General features: G+C 32.7%; 1 protein-coding gene across 1 annotated transcript in view; it reads left to right on the forward strand.

Annotated features, from left to right (window-relative positions):
- The window catches only part of ANKRD13C (ankyrin repeat domain 13C), a 127,606-nt gene that overhangs the window by 66,059 nt on the left and 45,247 nt on the right, over positions 1 to 16,300 (forward strand). Inside the window, exons 8-9 of the mRNA XM_037826935.1 lie at positions 1,836 to 1,967; positions 4,540 to 4,701. Of these exons, the coding sequence (XP_037682863.1) occupies positions 1,836 to 1,967; positions 4,540 to 4,701 (294 nt within the window). The remainder of the gene's footprint in view (positions 1 to 1,835; positions 1,968 to 4,539; positions 4,702 to 16,300) is intronic.

The following is a 16,300-nucleotide window of genomic DNA, read 5'->3' on the forward strand; positions in this document are numbered from 1 at the left end:
AGGTCTAGCGGTGACAAACTCCTTCAACTTTTATCTTAATCTTACCCTCATTTTTGGATGATAGTCTCACTGGATATAAAATTCTTGGCTGGCCATTATTTAAGTATTTTGTCCCACTGCCTTCTTGCCCTCATGGTTTCTGATGAGAAATCAACACCTAATCTTATTGGAGCTCCCTTGTACATGACATCTTGCTTTTCTCTTGCAGCTTTCAGAACTCTCTCCTTGTCCTCAGCATTGAACAGTTTGACTACAGTCTGGACATAGTTCATTTCAGTTTTATCCCTTTTGGGTTTGTTGTCCTTCTTGAATGAATATATTCATGTCTTTTGTTACATTTGAGAAGTTTTCTGCCATTATTTCTTTGAGTATTCCTACTTCCCCTTTCTGTCTTTCATCTCCTTCTGGGACTCCCATAATGTGTATTTTGCTATGCTTGTTGGTTTCCGCAAGTCTCTTAGGCTCTATTCACTTTTTAAAATTTCTTTTTTTCTTTCTCCTCAGCCTGAATCATTCTCAATTTTCTTGTCTTGGAGATCACTGTTTCTTTCTTCTGCCAGTTCCAGTGTACTATTAAAACCCACTAGGGAATTTTTTAGTTCAGTTATTGTGGTTTTCAATTCTGTTATTTTTGTTTGGTTCCTATTGAAAATCTCAAAGAGTTTTTTATATTGTTCATTCATTGTTTTCCTCATATCCTTTAGTTCTTTCTTTTTGTTTTTCCTGTATCTCCATGAGCATATTGAAATCATTTTATGATATGTTCAAAATCTGGTCCTCTTCATTGATGATTTCTGGACTTTCATCTTGTTTCTTTGGATGGGCCATCATTTCCTGTTTCGTTCCTTTTCTTGTAATATTTTATTGCACACTGTGTATTTTAATAGTTTAATGTGTTAACTCTGGAATTTAGTCCTAGAACTGTCTCTTCTTTAAATTTGTATCTAGCTGGTAATATGACATAGATTTTCTTGAATGTCAGGACTGGTTTTATGTTGGGTTTTCTTGATTTGATACTTGCCCAGTTATTACAGTCTTTGACTATTTTCTGGAGTTTTAAAGAAGATGGCTCTTCCACTTCTAGTTGTTCAGAGATTCTCTGAGGGTACTGAACCCTGGAACATCTTTTGCCACCATCTTAATTGAACAGGCATGTGCAAGGCTATTTATTAAATTTAGAAATCATGGAATCCTTTCCTTTTTATAGGGAATATAAAGAAGATTCTTTCCAATATCCTTTCCTTCCCTGCCTTTTCTTCTTCTCCCTTCCCCTTCCTTCTCTTCTTCCTTTTTTTCACTTAAAACTTATTGAGAAAGACAGACTCAGATGATAATGGTAAATGTTTGTATTACAAATAATTAAAGTAAGATTCATTTACATAATTGTCATCTTTATTTTTTAACTGTATTTTCAAAATCCCAAACCTGCATGTGGGTATTTTGTTCCAAATCTGTCAACTTGATTCTTAAAGAAATCTTTTAAAATTGCTCTACAGACTATTTTTGTAGTATGTAATTTAGCATTGTTTCCCTTACGTATCTGTAGCAGTGTAAGAGTACAGTATTTCATGTGTCCTAGTTTTTATAGATTCATAATTAGTCATTGAAAATATGTAACTTCTAATTCTAATTTATTTGGAAAGATATTCTATATGAAATTCAAATTCAGAAATTGTTTATAGAATAAGTAACATTTCAAATTATTTAGAATTTGTCTTTTTTATTTTTTTGAATTCCATAATATTTTAATTTTTGATATTTTTACATGTATTAATAATAACCTTTGGAACATATAGATTCTTATTTTTTAACTTTTTCCCCTGCCCCCACCCCAGGAATCAGAGATGGAAACAGAAGAAGAAGTTGACATTTTAATGAGCAGCGATATTTACTCTGCAGCCTTATCAACCAAATCAATTTCTTTCACACGTGCCCAAACAGGATGGCTTTTTCGGGAAGATAAAACAGTATGTGCCAGTCTAGATTTTAAACATTGTTTGGTGTTTAATGTCATGGAAATGCAGGAAGAATTATCTCACTGAATTGTCTTCATGTAGTTTATTCTTTCTTGAATGATGATGATAATTCAGGTAGAAAGTTATAATGGTTGGCTACAAAGTTGGGATGTATTCTTGGAGAATCTAGGAGAGAATGTTTAGCTCATTTGAATTCTCTGTTGGGAAGGAGCCTATTGTCAGTTGCCATGTTATTATACAGGGACTGGTTTCATCACATGGTTCTAGTACAGTTTTAATGTTTTATTCCATAATAAGACCCCAAAGAAAGATACATTTGAATTTGTTTCCCTGGATCTTTTTTTCTCCCCACATTTAAACTTCTAAGCCATTTATTTACTAAGTATCTGCTATTCACTATTTTATTGTATAAGAATCAAATAAGCTTACATTTCTATAACAATGTCATTAAGTTAAATCTCAGTAGAGGTTTCCCTATTACTGAATTGTAAAACCTTTCCTTAATTCCCATTTCATCTGTCAGCAGGAGGTCATTTAAGATTATTCAAGAATATATTCAAATATTTTGAATTAGATGTCTTCAAAGAAGCATGTTTATAAAATTTTAAGGTCAAGAATAAAGTAAACACATAATATATGGGCCAGGTTATACTGCTTTTGAAAATTATACTTCTTTTTATTACACACAATAGAAATGAATATATTCCCATTGGGAAAATAAAAACAACCTTACACATTACAGCTAAAAAGTACCTCTTGACCACTGTTCACCATTCCAGCACCCCTCTTTGAAGGTTATCACTTTGTATATCCTCTAGGCTTTTTTATGTATAACATGTATAAAGAAGTATCCATGGTTACATGTACCTTGTATTGTTGATAATTGTTTTTCATAAATAGTGGCATATTTTATGTAATGATTTGCAACTGTCTTTTTGTGCCCTTTAGTATGTCTCAGAAGCCTTTTTTATCAGGACTTATAGTGCTGCTTCATTCATTTTAGGCACCATATTGTATTTCATAGTATGGATATACTGTAATTTATCCAGTCTCTCATGTATGGACATTTACATTTGTATCTGCTATCTTGCCATTATAAATGATGTTGCACTTATCATCTTTTTACATGCCTTTGTGTTAGTTATTGTCTGTGATACATAGCAAGCAAAGGAATGGTTGGGTCATAGAGAAAACACACAGATTTTTAATGGATATGATAATTTACTCTTAGTAAGCTTTTAAAAAAAGGTTTCCAAAACTTCATCACCTGAGTACGTCTTGGCCACTGAAAAATTCTGAGTGTAAGATCTAGGCTCATTAACTTTCCTCTCTAAGCCTATTTGGTAACAAATGGTATTACAGGATTTCCAATTATGAGATCCTACATTACAATCCATTTGTTGGCTTCGAAGTCTTATTTGTTTGTACTTTGTTCTTCTGGACAGCAATTAGATGGATCACTTCGAGAGAAGATAAAAATTGAAACTGCTATTCATCTAGTGCTACTGCTAAGCAGCTCAAAGCTCTTGAACAGCATCTAGGTGACCTTCTTAAGTCTTTGACAGGTAAGGAGGGAGTCAGTATGCTTATGGTTCCCATTTTGTAGGTAGAAACAGGTGCAGAATGCTTTGCTTTCTGGTGACTTGTAAGGAGGCCACTGAAAGCAAGGTAGACAAGGCAAAAAGTCTAAACACATAGTTTTGGAATGCCAGAAAACAGCAACAGGAAAAAGGACCTACCTTGCAGGCAGGTACAGATGAGAAGCTTGTTTTCAGTGATGTTATTGATCTTTTTTTCCCTTGCAGTAAGATATTTGAAACCGACCCCTTGGGGGACTGAAAAAGGTGAAGGTTAGTGTTCAAAGATAAGGAGGACTTAACTGAGAGGAAATAACAACTCTTTTCTTGATGTCTTTTATATCACTTGGGTTTCTTCCCCCCACCTCCTCCCTCCCAACCATAATTTAAACAGTTAATTTTATTAATGAGTAAGACTACTCTATTGTTCTCTCATTCTTGTTGAAAGGAGCAAGCAACTGTAACTTGAAGTTGGTCCTGTTAGAGAATAGAATATTAGAACAGATAATTAGTTCCAGTTGTACTATGTTCCTACAAGACTTTGGCTATTTATTTTCTTAAATTCCACATTTTTTTCTATCTATAAAATGGGAACAGTAATTATCCCTGACCCCTCCTTGTTACTCATGATATTAACTGTTGGCTTAGTACAGTTTTCAGATAGCTTTGTGCTACTTGGGAGTAGATTCTAAAGGAATACTATGTGGTATTTTTATTTATATCTTAACTCATTTGCCGATTAATTACTGTACATCTTTGTGCATTTTAAATTTTCTTTTACAGATTTGAAATGCGTACTTTTATATATTTTTTCCTTAATATAATGTACAAGAAATTGATAATTTCAAGTACGAAAGGGATCTATCTGTCTTTTCACCTAAATCTTACATGTTTATGAAGAAATATATTATCTTGAAACTTTTTTTTTTAATCTAAGGCAATCTTACTTTGTGATTTTTTTTTTGAAATATTTTATTTGGTTCTAGGAAAGAGTAGGAAACTTTTTGGCAGACTTTTATCTGGTGAATGGACTTGTTTTAGAATCAAGAAAAAGAAGAGAGCATCTCAGTGAAGAAGATATTCTTCGAAATAAGGCCATTATGGAGAGTTTGAGTAAAGGTGGAAACATAATGGAGCAGAATTTCGAGGTATAATTCATACATTTTTTTCTTCACCTAATTTATAATATTGAAAGGAGACAGGGGATAGGCTTCATTCCTAGAATTCAGTGCATTTTATATAAATACACTCACAGGTTTCATTTACTATGTATTAACCTTTTTTTTTTCTATGAATGGTCATTTTCTTGTCATTATTATAGACAAAAAGAAAAAAAGAAAATATGGCCTGTGATTTTTCATGAATATGTTCTTTGTCTTTAAGTCTTCATTCATTTATTAAATAGATTAAATCATTTTGTAAACATGAAACAGTGTTAATTTTTAATCTGTGTGCCTGGACATTTGCTTTATTCCTGCTTCACCATCTGAAACCTACTTTTTTGAAGGCCCAGCTAAAAATGCACCTTTTTTTGTTAAGCCATCTCTAGCTTATACTTTTCCATATTTTTTTAAACCATCATATGTTTATTGAGAGAGTGCTTTTTTGCAAAGAATTGTGTGAGAGTAGGGAAGGGAAAGAGAAATTAGAAAATACTAAAATATATGAGATTATGGAAACTGCACCTAAAATCTTATTCCCTGGTAGGGTCAATATGTAGGATGGGTTCTAAAATTCACTTTTATTTTGACAATTTTGAAAGAATTTACAAGAATAGTACAAAGAATTTCCAAATGTCCTTTACCAAGATTCCCTAAATGCTAACATTTTGCCTCGTTTGTATAGCAGTGCTTTTCAAGCCACAGGTTAGGGAACCCTTAGTAGGTTATGAAATCAATTTAGTGGGTTGCGACCACTCTTTTTTTTCTTAATAATTAGAATAGAAATAATGAAGATAGAAAAAAATTGGAGCTCATCACACATAGTAAGGATAATTGGTGCTTTATGAAATGGTAGTTTCATAGGTTGTATATATATTCGTGCAGACATGCATATGTGTCAGTGCTAGATTGCAGTGTAAAATGTGATTCACAGTTATAAAAAGATTAAGGCTACTACATGATATGGTCAAGGAGGCTTGAATTTCTTGAATGTGTAGTCTCCCCTGTATGATACTGTGCCAAGTTATATATTGTGGTAATAGACAAACTTTCCAGAATAATATGCAAGTTTTCAACTAATTCATGGTAATACTATGTATGCCAGCAAAATATATTAATGTTTAGAAGGTTCATATATTGAATGCATCAATTGTAGTTTAAATGAGTACAGTATGTAAAGTGTTTAAGAAGCCCCATTAAATGTGTAAATTAGAATACTGATTGTTCCAGTTTAGCGTGATCCTGTCTTCTTCCTGCTAGATCCTATCTGTGCTCCTCATTTTTCTTCTGGCCTTAGGATGGGACCGCACCAGACTTCATTTTCCAGAAGCCACCTGGTATTTATTGATCTCTAGGTCAGTAGGAGATATAGGACATGATGTGCTCAGGAAATAGAAATGGAGATGAACTTGAGAGTGTGAATGGGAATGTTGAGCTCAGGGAATGTTGAGCTCAATATGACAGTCACTGCCTCTCCCGTTGTTGACCAGGCAGAAAGCCCATCTCTTTGAATTTGTGTTGTGATTTAAGTTTTATTGGAATTCGTTTATAAAACCATTTTGTTGTGATGGTGGTTATTGTTATCTTTAATTTTGGTAGCAAACCATTTTGGGATGAGAACATGGAGTAGAGTAGTATTATATGGACTATTTGCTAGTTATCTCTGATTATCTGACTTGTGCACCTTTAAACTTATGATAGACAACTTGATTTTTTAAGGATAGGGATTATATCCTGATGCACTTTTGAATTGTTAGTCTTTAAATAGCATTTTAGGCAGTTGTAGTTTTGCAAGTTGAAATTAAAACATGTTTTAATCCCAGATAGCTATGTAATAGAACAAAATAGTATGAATTAAATTAAATAATGAATTTTTTAACTTCTGATCAGAATTTAAAGGAAATAGTTCCTGTGTAAATCATAGCACCTTGAACTTTACAGTACTTTGTAAATACTTTCATATCAACTTGTCAATTCCTATGAAACAAAAAAAAAAAAAATGGGATTTTGATTAGTATACTGTTGAATCTGTAGATCAATTTCTATATGAAAGCCTGCTTGGATTTTTAAAAAATGAAACTTTATAGTTCACATGCTGCTGTAAGAAATAATACAGAGAGATCCCATGTACATCTCCATCAGTTTTTCCCAAAGGTGACCTCTTGCAAATCATTAGTATGATATCACAACCAGGATGTTGGCATTTATAGTCAAGATATAGAACATTTCTATCTCCACAGGATCCCTCCTGTTCTTCTTTTATATGCACACTTACTCTTTCCATTGCCTCCTTGTACCCTGGTTCTGACCCCTGGCAATAACTAGTAAGTTCTTCCATTTCTTTAATTTTGTCATTTCCAGAAAGTTATATAAAAGAAATCATACAGTATGTAACCTTTGGATTGGCATTTTTCCCACCCAGCATAATTCCCTGCGGATTCATCCACTTTATTACATGTATCATTGGTTTGTTCCTTATTGTTGAGTGGTATACTGTGGTATGGATGTACCACAGTTTGTTGAACTATTCACCGTTTGAAGAATATCTGTTTTGTTTCCAGTTTCTGGCTATTATGAATAAAGCTGCCATAAACATTCATGTACAGAATTTTGCTTGACTAAGTCTTCATTTCTCTGGGATAAATGCCCAAGAATACAATTGCTGCATCGTATACTAGTTGCATGTTTAGATTTTGAAGAAACTACTCAACTCTTCCATTTTACATTCCCAACAGTATGTGTATACATGATCCAGTTTCTCTGCATCCTGCTAGCATTTGGTGATGTCATTAAAAAAAAATTTTTTTTTTTATTTTACCCATTTGGATAGTGTGTACTGCTGTCTCTTTTTGGTTTTATTGCATTTTCCTAATGGATACTGACATTGAGCATCTTTTCGTGTACTTATTTGTCATCTGTATATTCTCTTTGATGAAATGTCTCTTCATATCTTTTGCCCATTTTCTACTGGGATTGTTTGTATTTTTGCTGTTGTGTTTTTATAGTTCCCTATGTATTCTAAATACTGTTCCTATGTCAGATACTTGATTTGCAAATACTTTTTTCCCACTCTGTGGCTTATCTTTGCATCTATTCATCCTTTTTCATTTTATGTTTCATGCTTTTGGTGTCAAGTCTGAGGACTCTATCTAGCCCTGGTCCTGAAAATTTTCTATGTTTTTTCTAAAAGTTTTATATTTTTACATTCTACATTTAAGTCTGTCATCTTCTTTTTTAAATTTTTATTGTGGTAACATTTACACAACATAAAATCTTCCGTTTTATCCACTTTCAAGCACTCAATTCACTGATATTAATTATATTCACAGTGTTATGCTACTATCACCCCCATTCAGTACTACAACTTTTTCATCACCCCAAACAAAACTCTGTACCCATTAAGCATTAACTCTCCGTTCATCCCCCCTCCCCCTTTGCCCTGGTAAGCTGTAATGTACTTTCTATTTCTACAAATTTGCTTACTCTAATTATTTCATATAGGTGAAATCATACAGTATGTGTCTTTTTGTGTCTGGCTTGTTTCACTCAACATAATGTCTTCAAGGTTCATCCATGTTGTAGCATGTATCAATCAGCACTTCATTTGTTTTTATCGTTGAATAATATTTCTTTGTATATATATACCCCATTTTGGTTATCCATTCCTATATTGATGGGCATTAGGACTGCTTCCATCTTTTGGCACTTGTGAATAACGCAGCAGTGAACGTCAGCATACAAATATTTGTTCATGTCCCGCCTTTCAACTCTTTTGGGTATATGCCTAGCAGTGGGATTGCCAGGTTATAAAGTAATTCTATATTTTACTTTTTGAGGAACTGCCAAACAGTTTTCCAGAGTGGCTGCACAAATTATTCACAAGTTGTACATTAGAGTTCACTCTTTACGTTGTCCAGTTCTGAGTTTTTTTTTAAAGAATTTTTTCTGGTAACGTATATACAACATAAAATTTCCGTTTTAACCACTTTCAAGTGTTTACAGTGATGATAATTACATTCACAAAGTTGTGCTGCAGTCACCACTGTCTGTTAAAAGGTCTCCATCACCACAAATAGGACTCTACCGATTAAGCACTAACTCTCCATTCCTCATCCCCACCCCTGCCACTGATAACCTGAATTCTAATTTCTGACTATGAATTTGCATATTTTAATTATTTTCATACCAATGAGATCAGACAATGTTTGTCTTTTTGCATCAGGCTTATTTTTCTCAATATGATGTCTTCAGTGTTCATTCATGTTATAAAATGTATCAGAACTTCATTCTTTTTTATGGCTGAATTAGATGTATATACCACATTTTGTTTATCCATTGCTTGGTTGATGGACACTTGGGATGCTTCCATCTTTTGGTATTTGTGAAAAATGCCATTCTGAACATCTTCATGCAAAAATCTGTTTGAGTCCCTGCTTTCAATTCTTTTGGATATATACCTTGAAGTGGGATTGCCAGGTCATATGGTAATTCTATATTTAACTTTCTGAGGAACTGCGAAATTGTTTTGCATAGTGGCTGCATCATTTTACATTTCTACCACCAAGACACATGAATTCCTGTTTCTCTACTTCCTTATATTGTTATTATCCATATTTTTAATAATAGCCATTCTAGAGAGTATGATATGGTATCTTGTCGATTGTGTTTATATTTCCATAATGGCTGTTTGCTGTTGAACATTTTTTCATGTACTTATTGGTCATTTGTGTATCTTCTCAGTCCTTGCCCATTTTTAAATTGGATTATTTGTCATTTTGTTTGTAATCCAATTTGTAGGAGATCTATATATATATTCAGGATATTAAACTCCTATCAGGTTTATGATTTCCAAATATTTTCTCCCATTCTGTATGTTGTGTTTTAACTTTCTTAATGTTTTTAGTGGCACAAATTTTTTAAAATTTTGATGAAGTCGAATATATGTAGTTTTCTTTTGTTTCTTGTTATGGTATAAAGTCTAAGAATCCATTCCCTAATACAAGATCCTGAAGTTGTTTCCCTATATTGCTTTTAGGAATTTTATAGATTTATTTCTTACATGTAGGTTTTTGATCCATTTTGAGCTAATATTTGTAATATGGTGTAAGTTAGAGGTCCACTTTGATTCTTCTCAATGAAGAGCTATGGCTAATTCAGTTTTCCCAGCACTATTGACGAGATTGCTCTGTCCCATTAGTGCACTTGACTCCCTTGTTAAAAATCTATTATCCATAGATGTGTATATTTATTTCTATGCTCCTGATTCTATTTCATTGGTCTGTGTGTCTGTCTTTGGGCAAGTACCTCACTGTTTTGATTACTGTAGCTTTGTAATAAATTTTAAAATCAAGAAGTGTGAGTTTCCCAACTTTGTTCTTCTTTTTCAAGATGGTTTTGGCTATTTGGTGCCCTTCACCTTCCATATGTATTTGTTGAATGACTTTTTCATTTCTGCCAAGAATGCTGTTGAAATTTTCGTAGGAATCGCATTGAATCTATAACAGCTTTAGGTACAATTGACATTTTATCAATATTTAGTTTTCCAATCCATGAACATGGAATGTTCTTCCATTTATCTAGGTCTTTAATTTCTTTCACCAGTGTTTTGTAGTTTTCCATGTACAAGTCCTTACATATTGTTGGTTTAATTTGTTCCTAGATATTTGGTTCTTTTAGTTGCTGTTGTAAATGGATCTATTTTCTTGATTTCTTCTTCTGATTGTTCTTTGCTTGTGTATTACACTACTGATTTTTGCATATTGTTCTTGTTCCCTGTCTTTTTGCTGAATTCCTTTATTAGCTCTGGTGTTTTTTTTGTTTTTTTTTGTGTGTGTGAATTTTTCAGAGTTTTCTATTTATAGAATCACATCATCTGCAAATAGGGATAGTTTTACTTCTTGGATTCAGTGTGATAGTATTTTGTTGAGGATTTTTGCATCTGTTTTCAAAAGGGATATTGGTCTGTACTTTTCTTTTCTTGTGATATCTTTATCTGGGTTTGGTATTAGGGTAATGCTGGCCAAGCAGAATGAGTTAGGAAGTGTTCCCTCCTCTTCAAATTTTTTGAGGTGTTTGAGCAGGATTGGTATTAATTCTTCTTGGAATGTGTGATAAAATTCTCCTGAGAAGCTGTCTGGTCCTGGGCCCTTCTTTGTTGGAAGGGTTTTGTTTATTGATTCAATCTCTTTACTTGTTATTGTTCTGTTGGGATCCTATTTTTCTTGAGTCAGTGGAAGTAGTTTGTGTGTTTCTAGGAATTTGTCCATTTCATGTAGGTTATCTAATTTGTTGGCACACAATTACTCACAGTATACTTCTATAATCCTTTTATTTCTTTGTGGCTGGTAGTAATGTAACCCTTATAGCTTATTTTAATTATTTAAATTCTCTCTTTTTTTTTCTGTGTCAGTCTAGCTAAAGGTTTGTCAAGACTATTGATCTTCTCAAAGAACCAATTTATGGCTTAATTGATTCTGTTGTTTTTCTATTTTATCTCCATTCTGATCTTTGTTATTTTCTTCCTTCTGTTCACTTTAGGTTTAATTCACTCTTCTTTTTTCTCATTCATTCATTTTGAGAATAGGTCACTAGTTTGAGATCTCCTTTTTTAATGTCATCATTTAGAGCTATAAATTTCCCTCTCAGCACTGCCATTGCTACATCCCGTACATTTTGGTATGTTGTTTTTCATTTTCATTTTCCACAAGGTATTTCCTAATTTCCTAATGATTTTTTCTTTGACCTATCAGTTTTTAAAGAGTGTATTGTTTAATTTTCATAAATTTGCAAGTTTTCCAATTCTCCCTCTGTTAATGATTTTTAGCTTCATTTCATTGTGGTCTGAAGAGATACAGTTTATGATTTCAATATTTTTAAAGTTATTGAGACCTGTTTTCTGATGTTAACATATGATCTATTCTAGGGAATGATCCATGTGCACTAGACAAGAATGTGTATTCTTTTGTTGTTATTGTGTTTGATATGTCTCTTCTGTCTAGTTGCTTTATAGTCATTTGTTTCCTTATTAATCTTCTGTCTGGGTGTTTTATTCATTATTGAAAGTCATGTATTGAAGTCTCCTATTATTAACGTAGAACCTCTATTTATCTCTTAAAATCCATCGGTATTTCTTTGATATATATTGAGGCTCTGCTATTAGGTGAGTATATATTTGCAATTGTTACCCCTTCTTGTTGAGACCCTTTACCTGCACATAGTGTTCTTCTTTGTCCCATGTAATAGTCTTTTACTTAAGTCTATTTTATCTCATATAGTATAGCTACCCCAGTTGTCTTTGGCTATTTTTTACCTGGAATATTTTATCCCCATCCTTTCACTTTTAACCTATTTTTGTCTTTGAATTAATGTAAGTCTCTTGTATAGGGTCAGGCTTTTCTATGCATTCTGCCAGTATTTGCCTTTTTGACTCTGAGTTTAATCCATTTATATTTTAAGTAACCACTGATAATGTAAGACTTTCTTCTGCCATTTTTCTGTGTTGTTTTTGTAAGTCATATCTTTTCTGCTTTTCAATTTTTACATTATTGCCTACACTTATATTCATTTGATATGTGTAGTGAGTAATTTTTAGTTCCCTTTTTTCCTTAAGTGTATATTTTTCAGATATTTTCTTTGTGGTTACCATTGGACTTAAATTTAACATCTTAAAGCTATAGCAGTCACTTTTGATTTGATACCAACCTCATACACAAACTATTTTCCTATACTCCGCCTTCCCCCCACCTTTTTGTTGTATTTATTATAAATTATATGCTCATACTTGTTTATCCAAAATCATAGATTTATCATTACTTTTCAGTCTTTCATTATTAGGTATAATAAGTGGTATATATTTTTTATATATGACCTTTACCAGGTTTAAAATCTTCCCTTTTATTTCAGTTTTACTGAAAGTTTTAATCATAAATGGGTGTTGACTTTTTAAAAATGTCATTTCTGCATCTATTATATTGATTATAAGATTTTTCTTTTAAAATCTGTTAAAGTGCTGAATGGTATCAGTTGATTTTCAAATGTTGAAACAGTCTTGCATTTTTTGGGGGGAAATCATACTTGGTCATAGTGAATTTTCCTTTTCATGTATTGTTGGATTCAGTCTGCTAAAGTTTTAATAAGATTTTTACAACTGTGTAGGTTCATGAGGGATATTGGTCCACACTTTTCTTTTCCATTAATGTCTTGGATTTTGACTGGTGTTTATCTGGGTGTGGCATCATAAAATGAGTTGGGAAATGGTGTCTCTTCCAATGTTTTCTGAAAGAGTCTGTGTAGAATTAGAATTGTGTCTTTTAATGTTCAGTAGATTTCACTAATGAAGCCTTCTGGGCCTGGAGTTTCCTTTGTAGGAAGGTTTTTCAACTAGAATTCAATTCCTTTAATAGGTACAGGGCTATGTCAGGTTAACAATTTTTTCCCTGAAAGAGCTTGTTTATTTTAAGGAATTTGTCAGTTATTTGTCAGTGTCATGTAAGGTGTTGATTTTATTGACATAAAGTTATTTATTATATTCTTTTATTACCTTTTTAATGTCTTTAGAATCTATATTTATCCCTCTTTAATTCCTGATACTGGCCATTTTTATATTTCTTTGACTTTTCCTCATCACTTTAGCTAGAGGTTCATCAAATTTATGTGTCTTTTTAAAGAATCATCTATGGTTTAATTGCTTTTCTCTGTTGTTTCTCTTTTATTTTTTTTCCCCCAGTGGTTTCTTTTTTATTATTTTCTTTCTCCTGCTTAATTTGGGTTTAATTTGTTCTTCTTTTTCTCAAGGTGGAAGCTTATATAATTGATTTGAGATTTATAGTATTTTTTAATGTATTCATTTCATAATAAAAAGTTTCTTCTATTCTCTACTGTAGCTGCATCCCACGAATTTGATACATTGTGTGTTTTCATTTTCATTCGGTTTAAAAATTTTTCTAGTGTCTCTTCTGATTGTTTTCTTTGCCACATGGGTCATTTAGAAATGTTTTAATTGCTAAGTATGCAGGGATTTTCCAGCTATATTTCTGATTCCTAGTTTACTCTCTTATGGACAGAGAATATAATTTCAGTCCTTTTAAATTAATGAGGTTTTTTGCTTTATGCTCAAAGTATGGCTGTCTTGGTGTTTTGTTTGTACTTGAAAATGTTTTCTTCTATTCGATGGAGTGTTCAAGTCTTCTGTAGCTACACTGATTATCTACCTGTTCTGTTGGTTATTGATCACTAAGAGTCATAGAGATTCACAAGAAAGAGATAATAATGTTTTTATTACCAGATGACATGATCACGTGTTTTAAAATGTCTATTATTGAAGATTTGTCTCTTTCTTCTTTTTCTATCAATATTTGCATCATGTATTTCAAAATTTTGTTATTCAGTGCTTACACATTTAAGACTGTTATGTCCTCTTGACGAATTGGCCCTTTTATTATGATGATGAAATGTTACCCCTACACTAATACAATCCTCCTCTGAAATCTGCTTTGTCTGATATAATAAAATAAATACTTCAGTTCTTTAGTATTTCCGTGGTATATCTTTTTCCATTCTTTTACTTTTAGCCTATCTTGGGCTATATATTCAAAGTGAGTTTCTTGTAGCAAGTTGGGTCTTGCTTTTTTTTTTTTTTCCTTTATAAATCCAGTCGGTCAATCTGTGCCTTTTAATTGGAATACTTTGATGATTTACATTTTTTATGTTTATTGGTATAGTTGGGTTTAAATCTGTTGTCTTTCTGTTAATTGATTTGTCCCTTCTCTCCTTTTTTCCTCTTTTCCTGCCATATTTTGGATTAGTTGAGTATTTTTTACAATACGTATCTTTTAATTTATCACCAGCTACCTTAATATAATATTATATTTCTTCATGTGTATTGAAGGTGTCTCATAAAAGGGTACTAACATTTCCCTTCTTCCTTTTTTTATGCTATTTTTGTATACATTTTATTTCCACATTATCAATCCGACAAATATATTTTTATTCCTTTTGTTTCAATCTGTTTATATATCTTTAAAGGTTTCTTTCTGCCTGAAGAACTTCCATTAACATTTTTATAGTCTGTGTCTGTTAGTCATTAATTCTCTCAGCTTTAAAAAAAAAGTCTGAAAAAATATCTATTGTGCCATAATTTTTGACAGATGACTTTTCAGGGTATAGAATTCTAGTTTTACCATCAGAAAAACTGTCAAGTGACAATTTTGTTTTTCTCTCAGTACTGTAAAGATGTTACACATTGTTATCTGGTCGTCACAGGTTCTAACATTTTTTGTTCTTCTCTATATAATGTGTTATTCCTCTGCTGTCCCTCACTCTCATTGTCTTTTTTAAGATTTTCTGTTGATCACTGGTTTTCAGTAATTTGATTATGGTGTGTCTTGGTGTAATTTTCTTCATTTTCTTCTGCATGGCGTTTGTTGAGCCGTTTGGATCTATGGACTTAAAGCTTTCTTCACATTTGGAAATTCTGTGGCCGTTATTTTTTCTAATAATTGTTTCTGTTCTTTGCCCTACTCCCTTTTCTGGAACTCTAATTACTGCTTGCTGGTGTCTCACTGGTCACTGACTTTAATCTTTTTTCTAGTTTTATTTCTCTATTTAATTTTGTTTTTTTTTTTTCCTATTGCTTTTTCTTCATATTTACTCACCTTTCCTTCTGCAGTAAATCTGCTGTAAATCCCATGTAGTGTATTCCTCCTTTTAGGCATTGTATTTTTCATTTGTAGAAGTTCAGTTTGGGTTTTCTTCCTTGACTCCCTTTATTGTGTTCATGTGATCCTCCACTGTCTTGAACTTATGGAATCTACTTATAACAACTATTTTAATATCCTTATCTACTAATTTTAGCATTGTTATTTTCTGGGTCTATTTATATGGAGTAATTTTTCTCTTAGTTATTAGTCATATTTTCCTGTTTCTTTGCAAACCTTGTAATTTTTAATTAGGTGTTGGACATTGTAAATTTTAAGTTTTGGAGTGCTGGTTTATCTTGTATTCTTTTATATTCTTGAGGTTTTTTTCTGGGAGGCCATGAAGTTGCTTAGAAACAGTAAGATTCTTTGGAATCTTCCTTTTAATCTTGGTTAGGATGGATCCAGAGCAATCTTTAGTCTAAGCTATAACATTGTTCTGAGGACTCCATCTGAAGGGTTGTATATTAGGAGGTCTTCCACTCTGGCTGGTGGGATACAAACTGTTCTTAGCCTTGTATGAGCTTCTGGGATTCTTCTGTCTAGTCTATCCTGGTGGTTCTTTACCACTGCTTTAGGTAGTTTCCTCACATGCATACACGTATCAAGGATGAGCTGAAGACTTATGGGACCACTCTGCAGTACTCTGAGGCTCTCTCTGTTTTATAGGTCCCTCTTCTCTAGTATTTTGTCCTGCAAATTCTAGCCTTCCAGAACTCAGGTTCCTCCTCCCTATGCTACAACCTAGAAACTTCGTCTAGGCTGTGACCTTGTGTACTTGTGGAGCTTACCTTATTTGTTTCCCTTCTCCTAAGGATCACTGTCCTGCACTACGTAGTGTCCAGTGTCTGAAAAATCTTTGTTTGATGTATTTTTTCTGGATTCTGATGGCT

Source organism: Choloepus didactylus, chromosome 2, assembly GCF_015220235.1.
Source record: "Choloepus didactylus isolate mChoDid1 chromosome 2, mChoDid1.pri, whole genome shotgun sequence".
Lineage (NCBI taxonomy): Eukaryota > Metazoa > Chordata > Mammalia > Pilosa > Megalonychidae > Choloepus > Choloepus didactylus.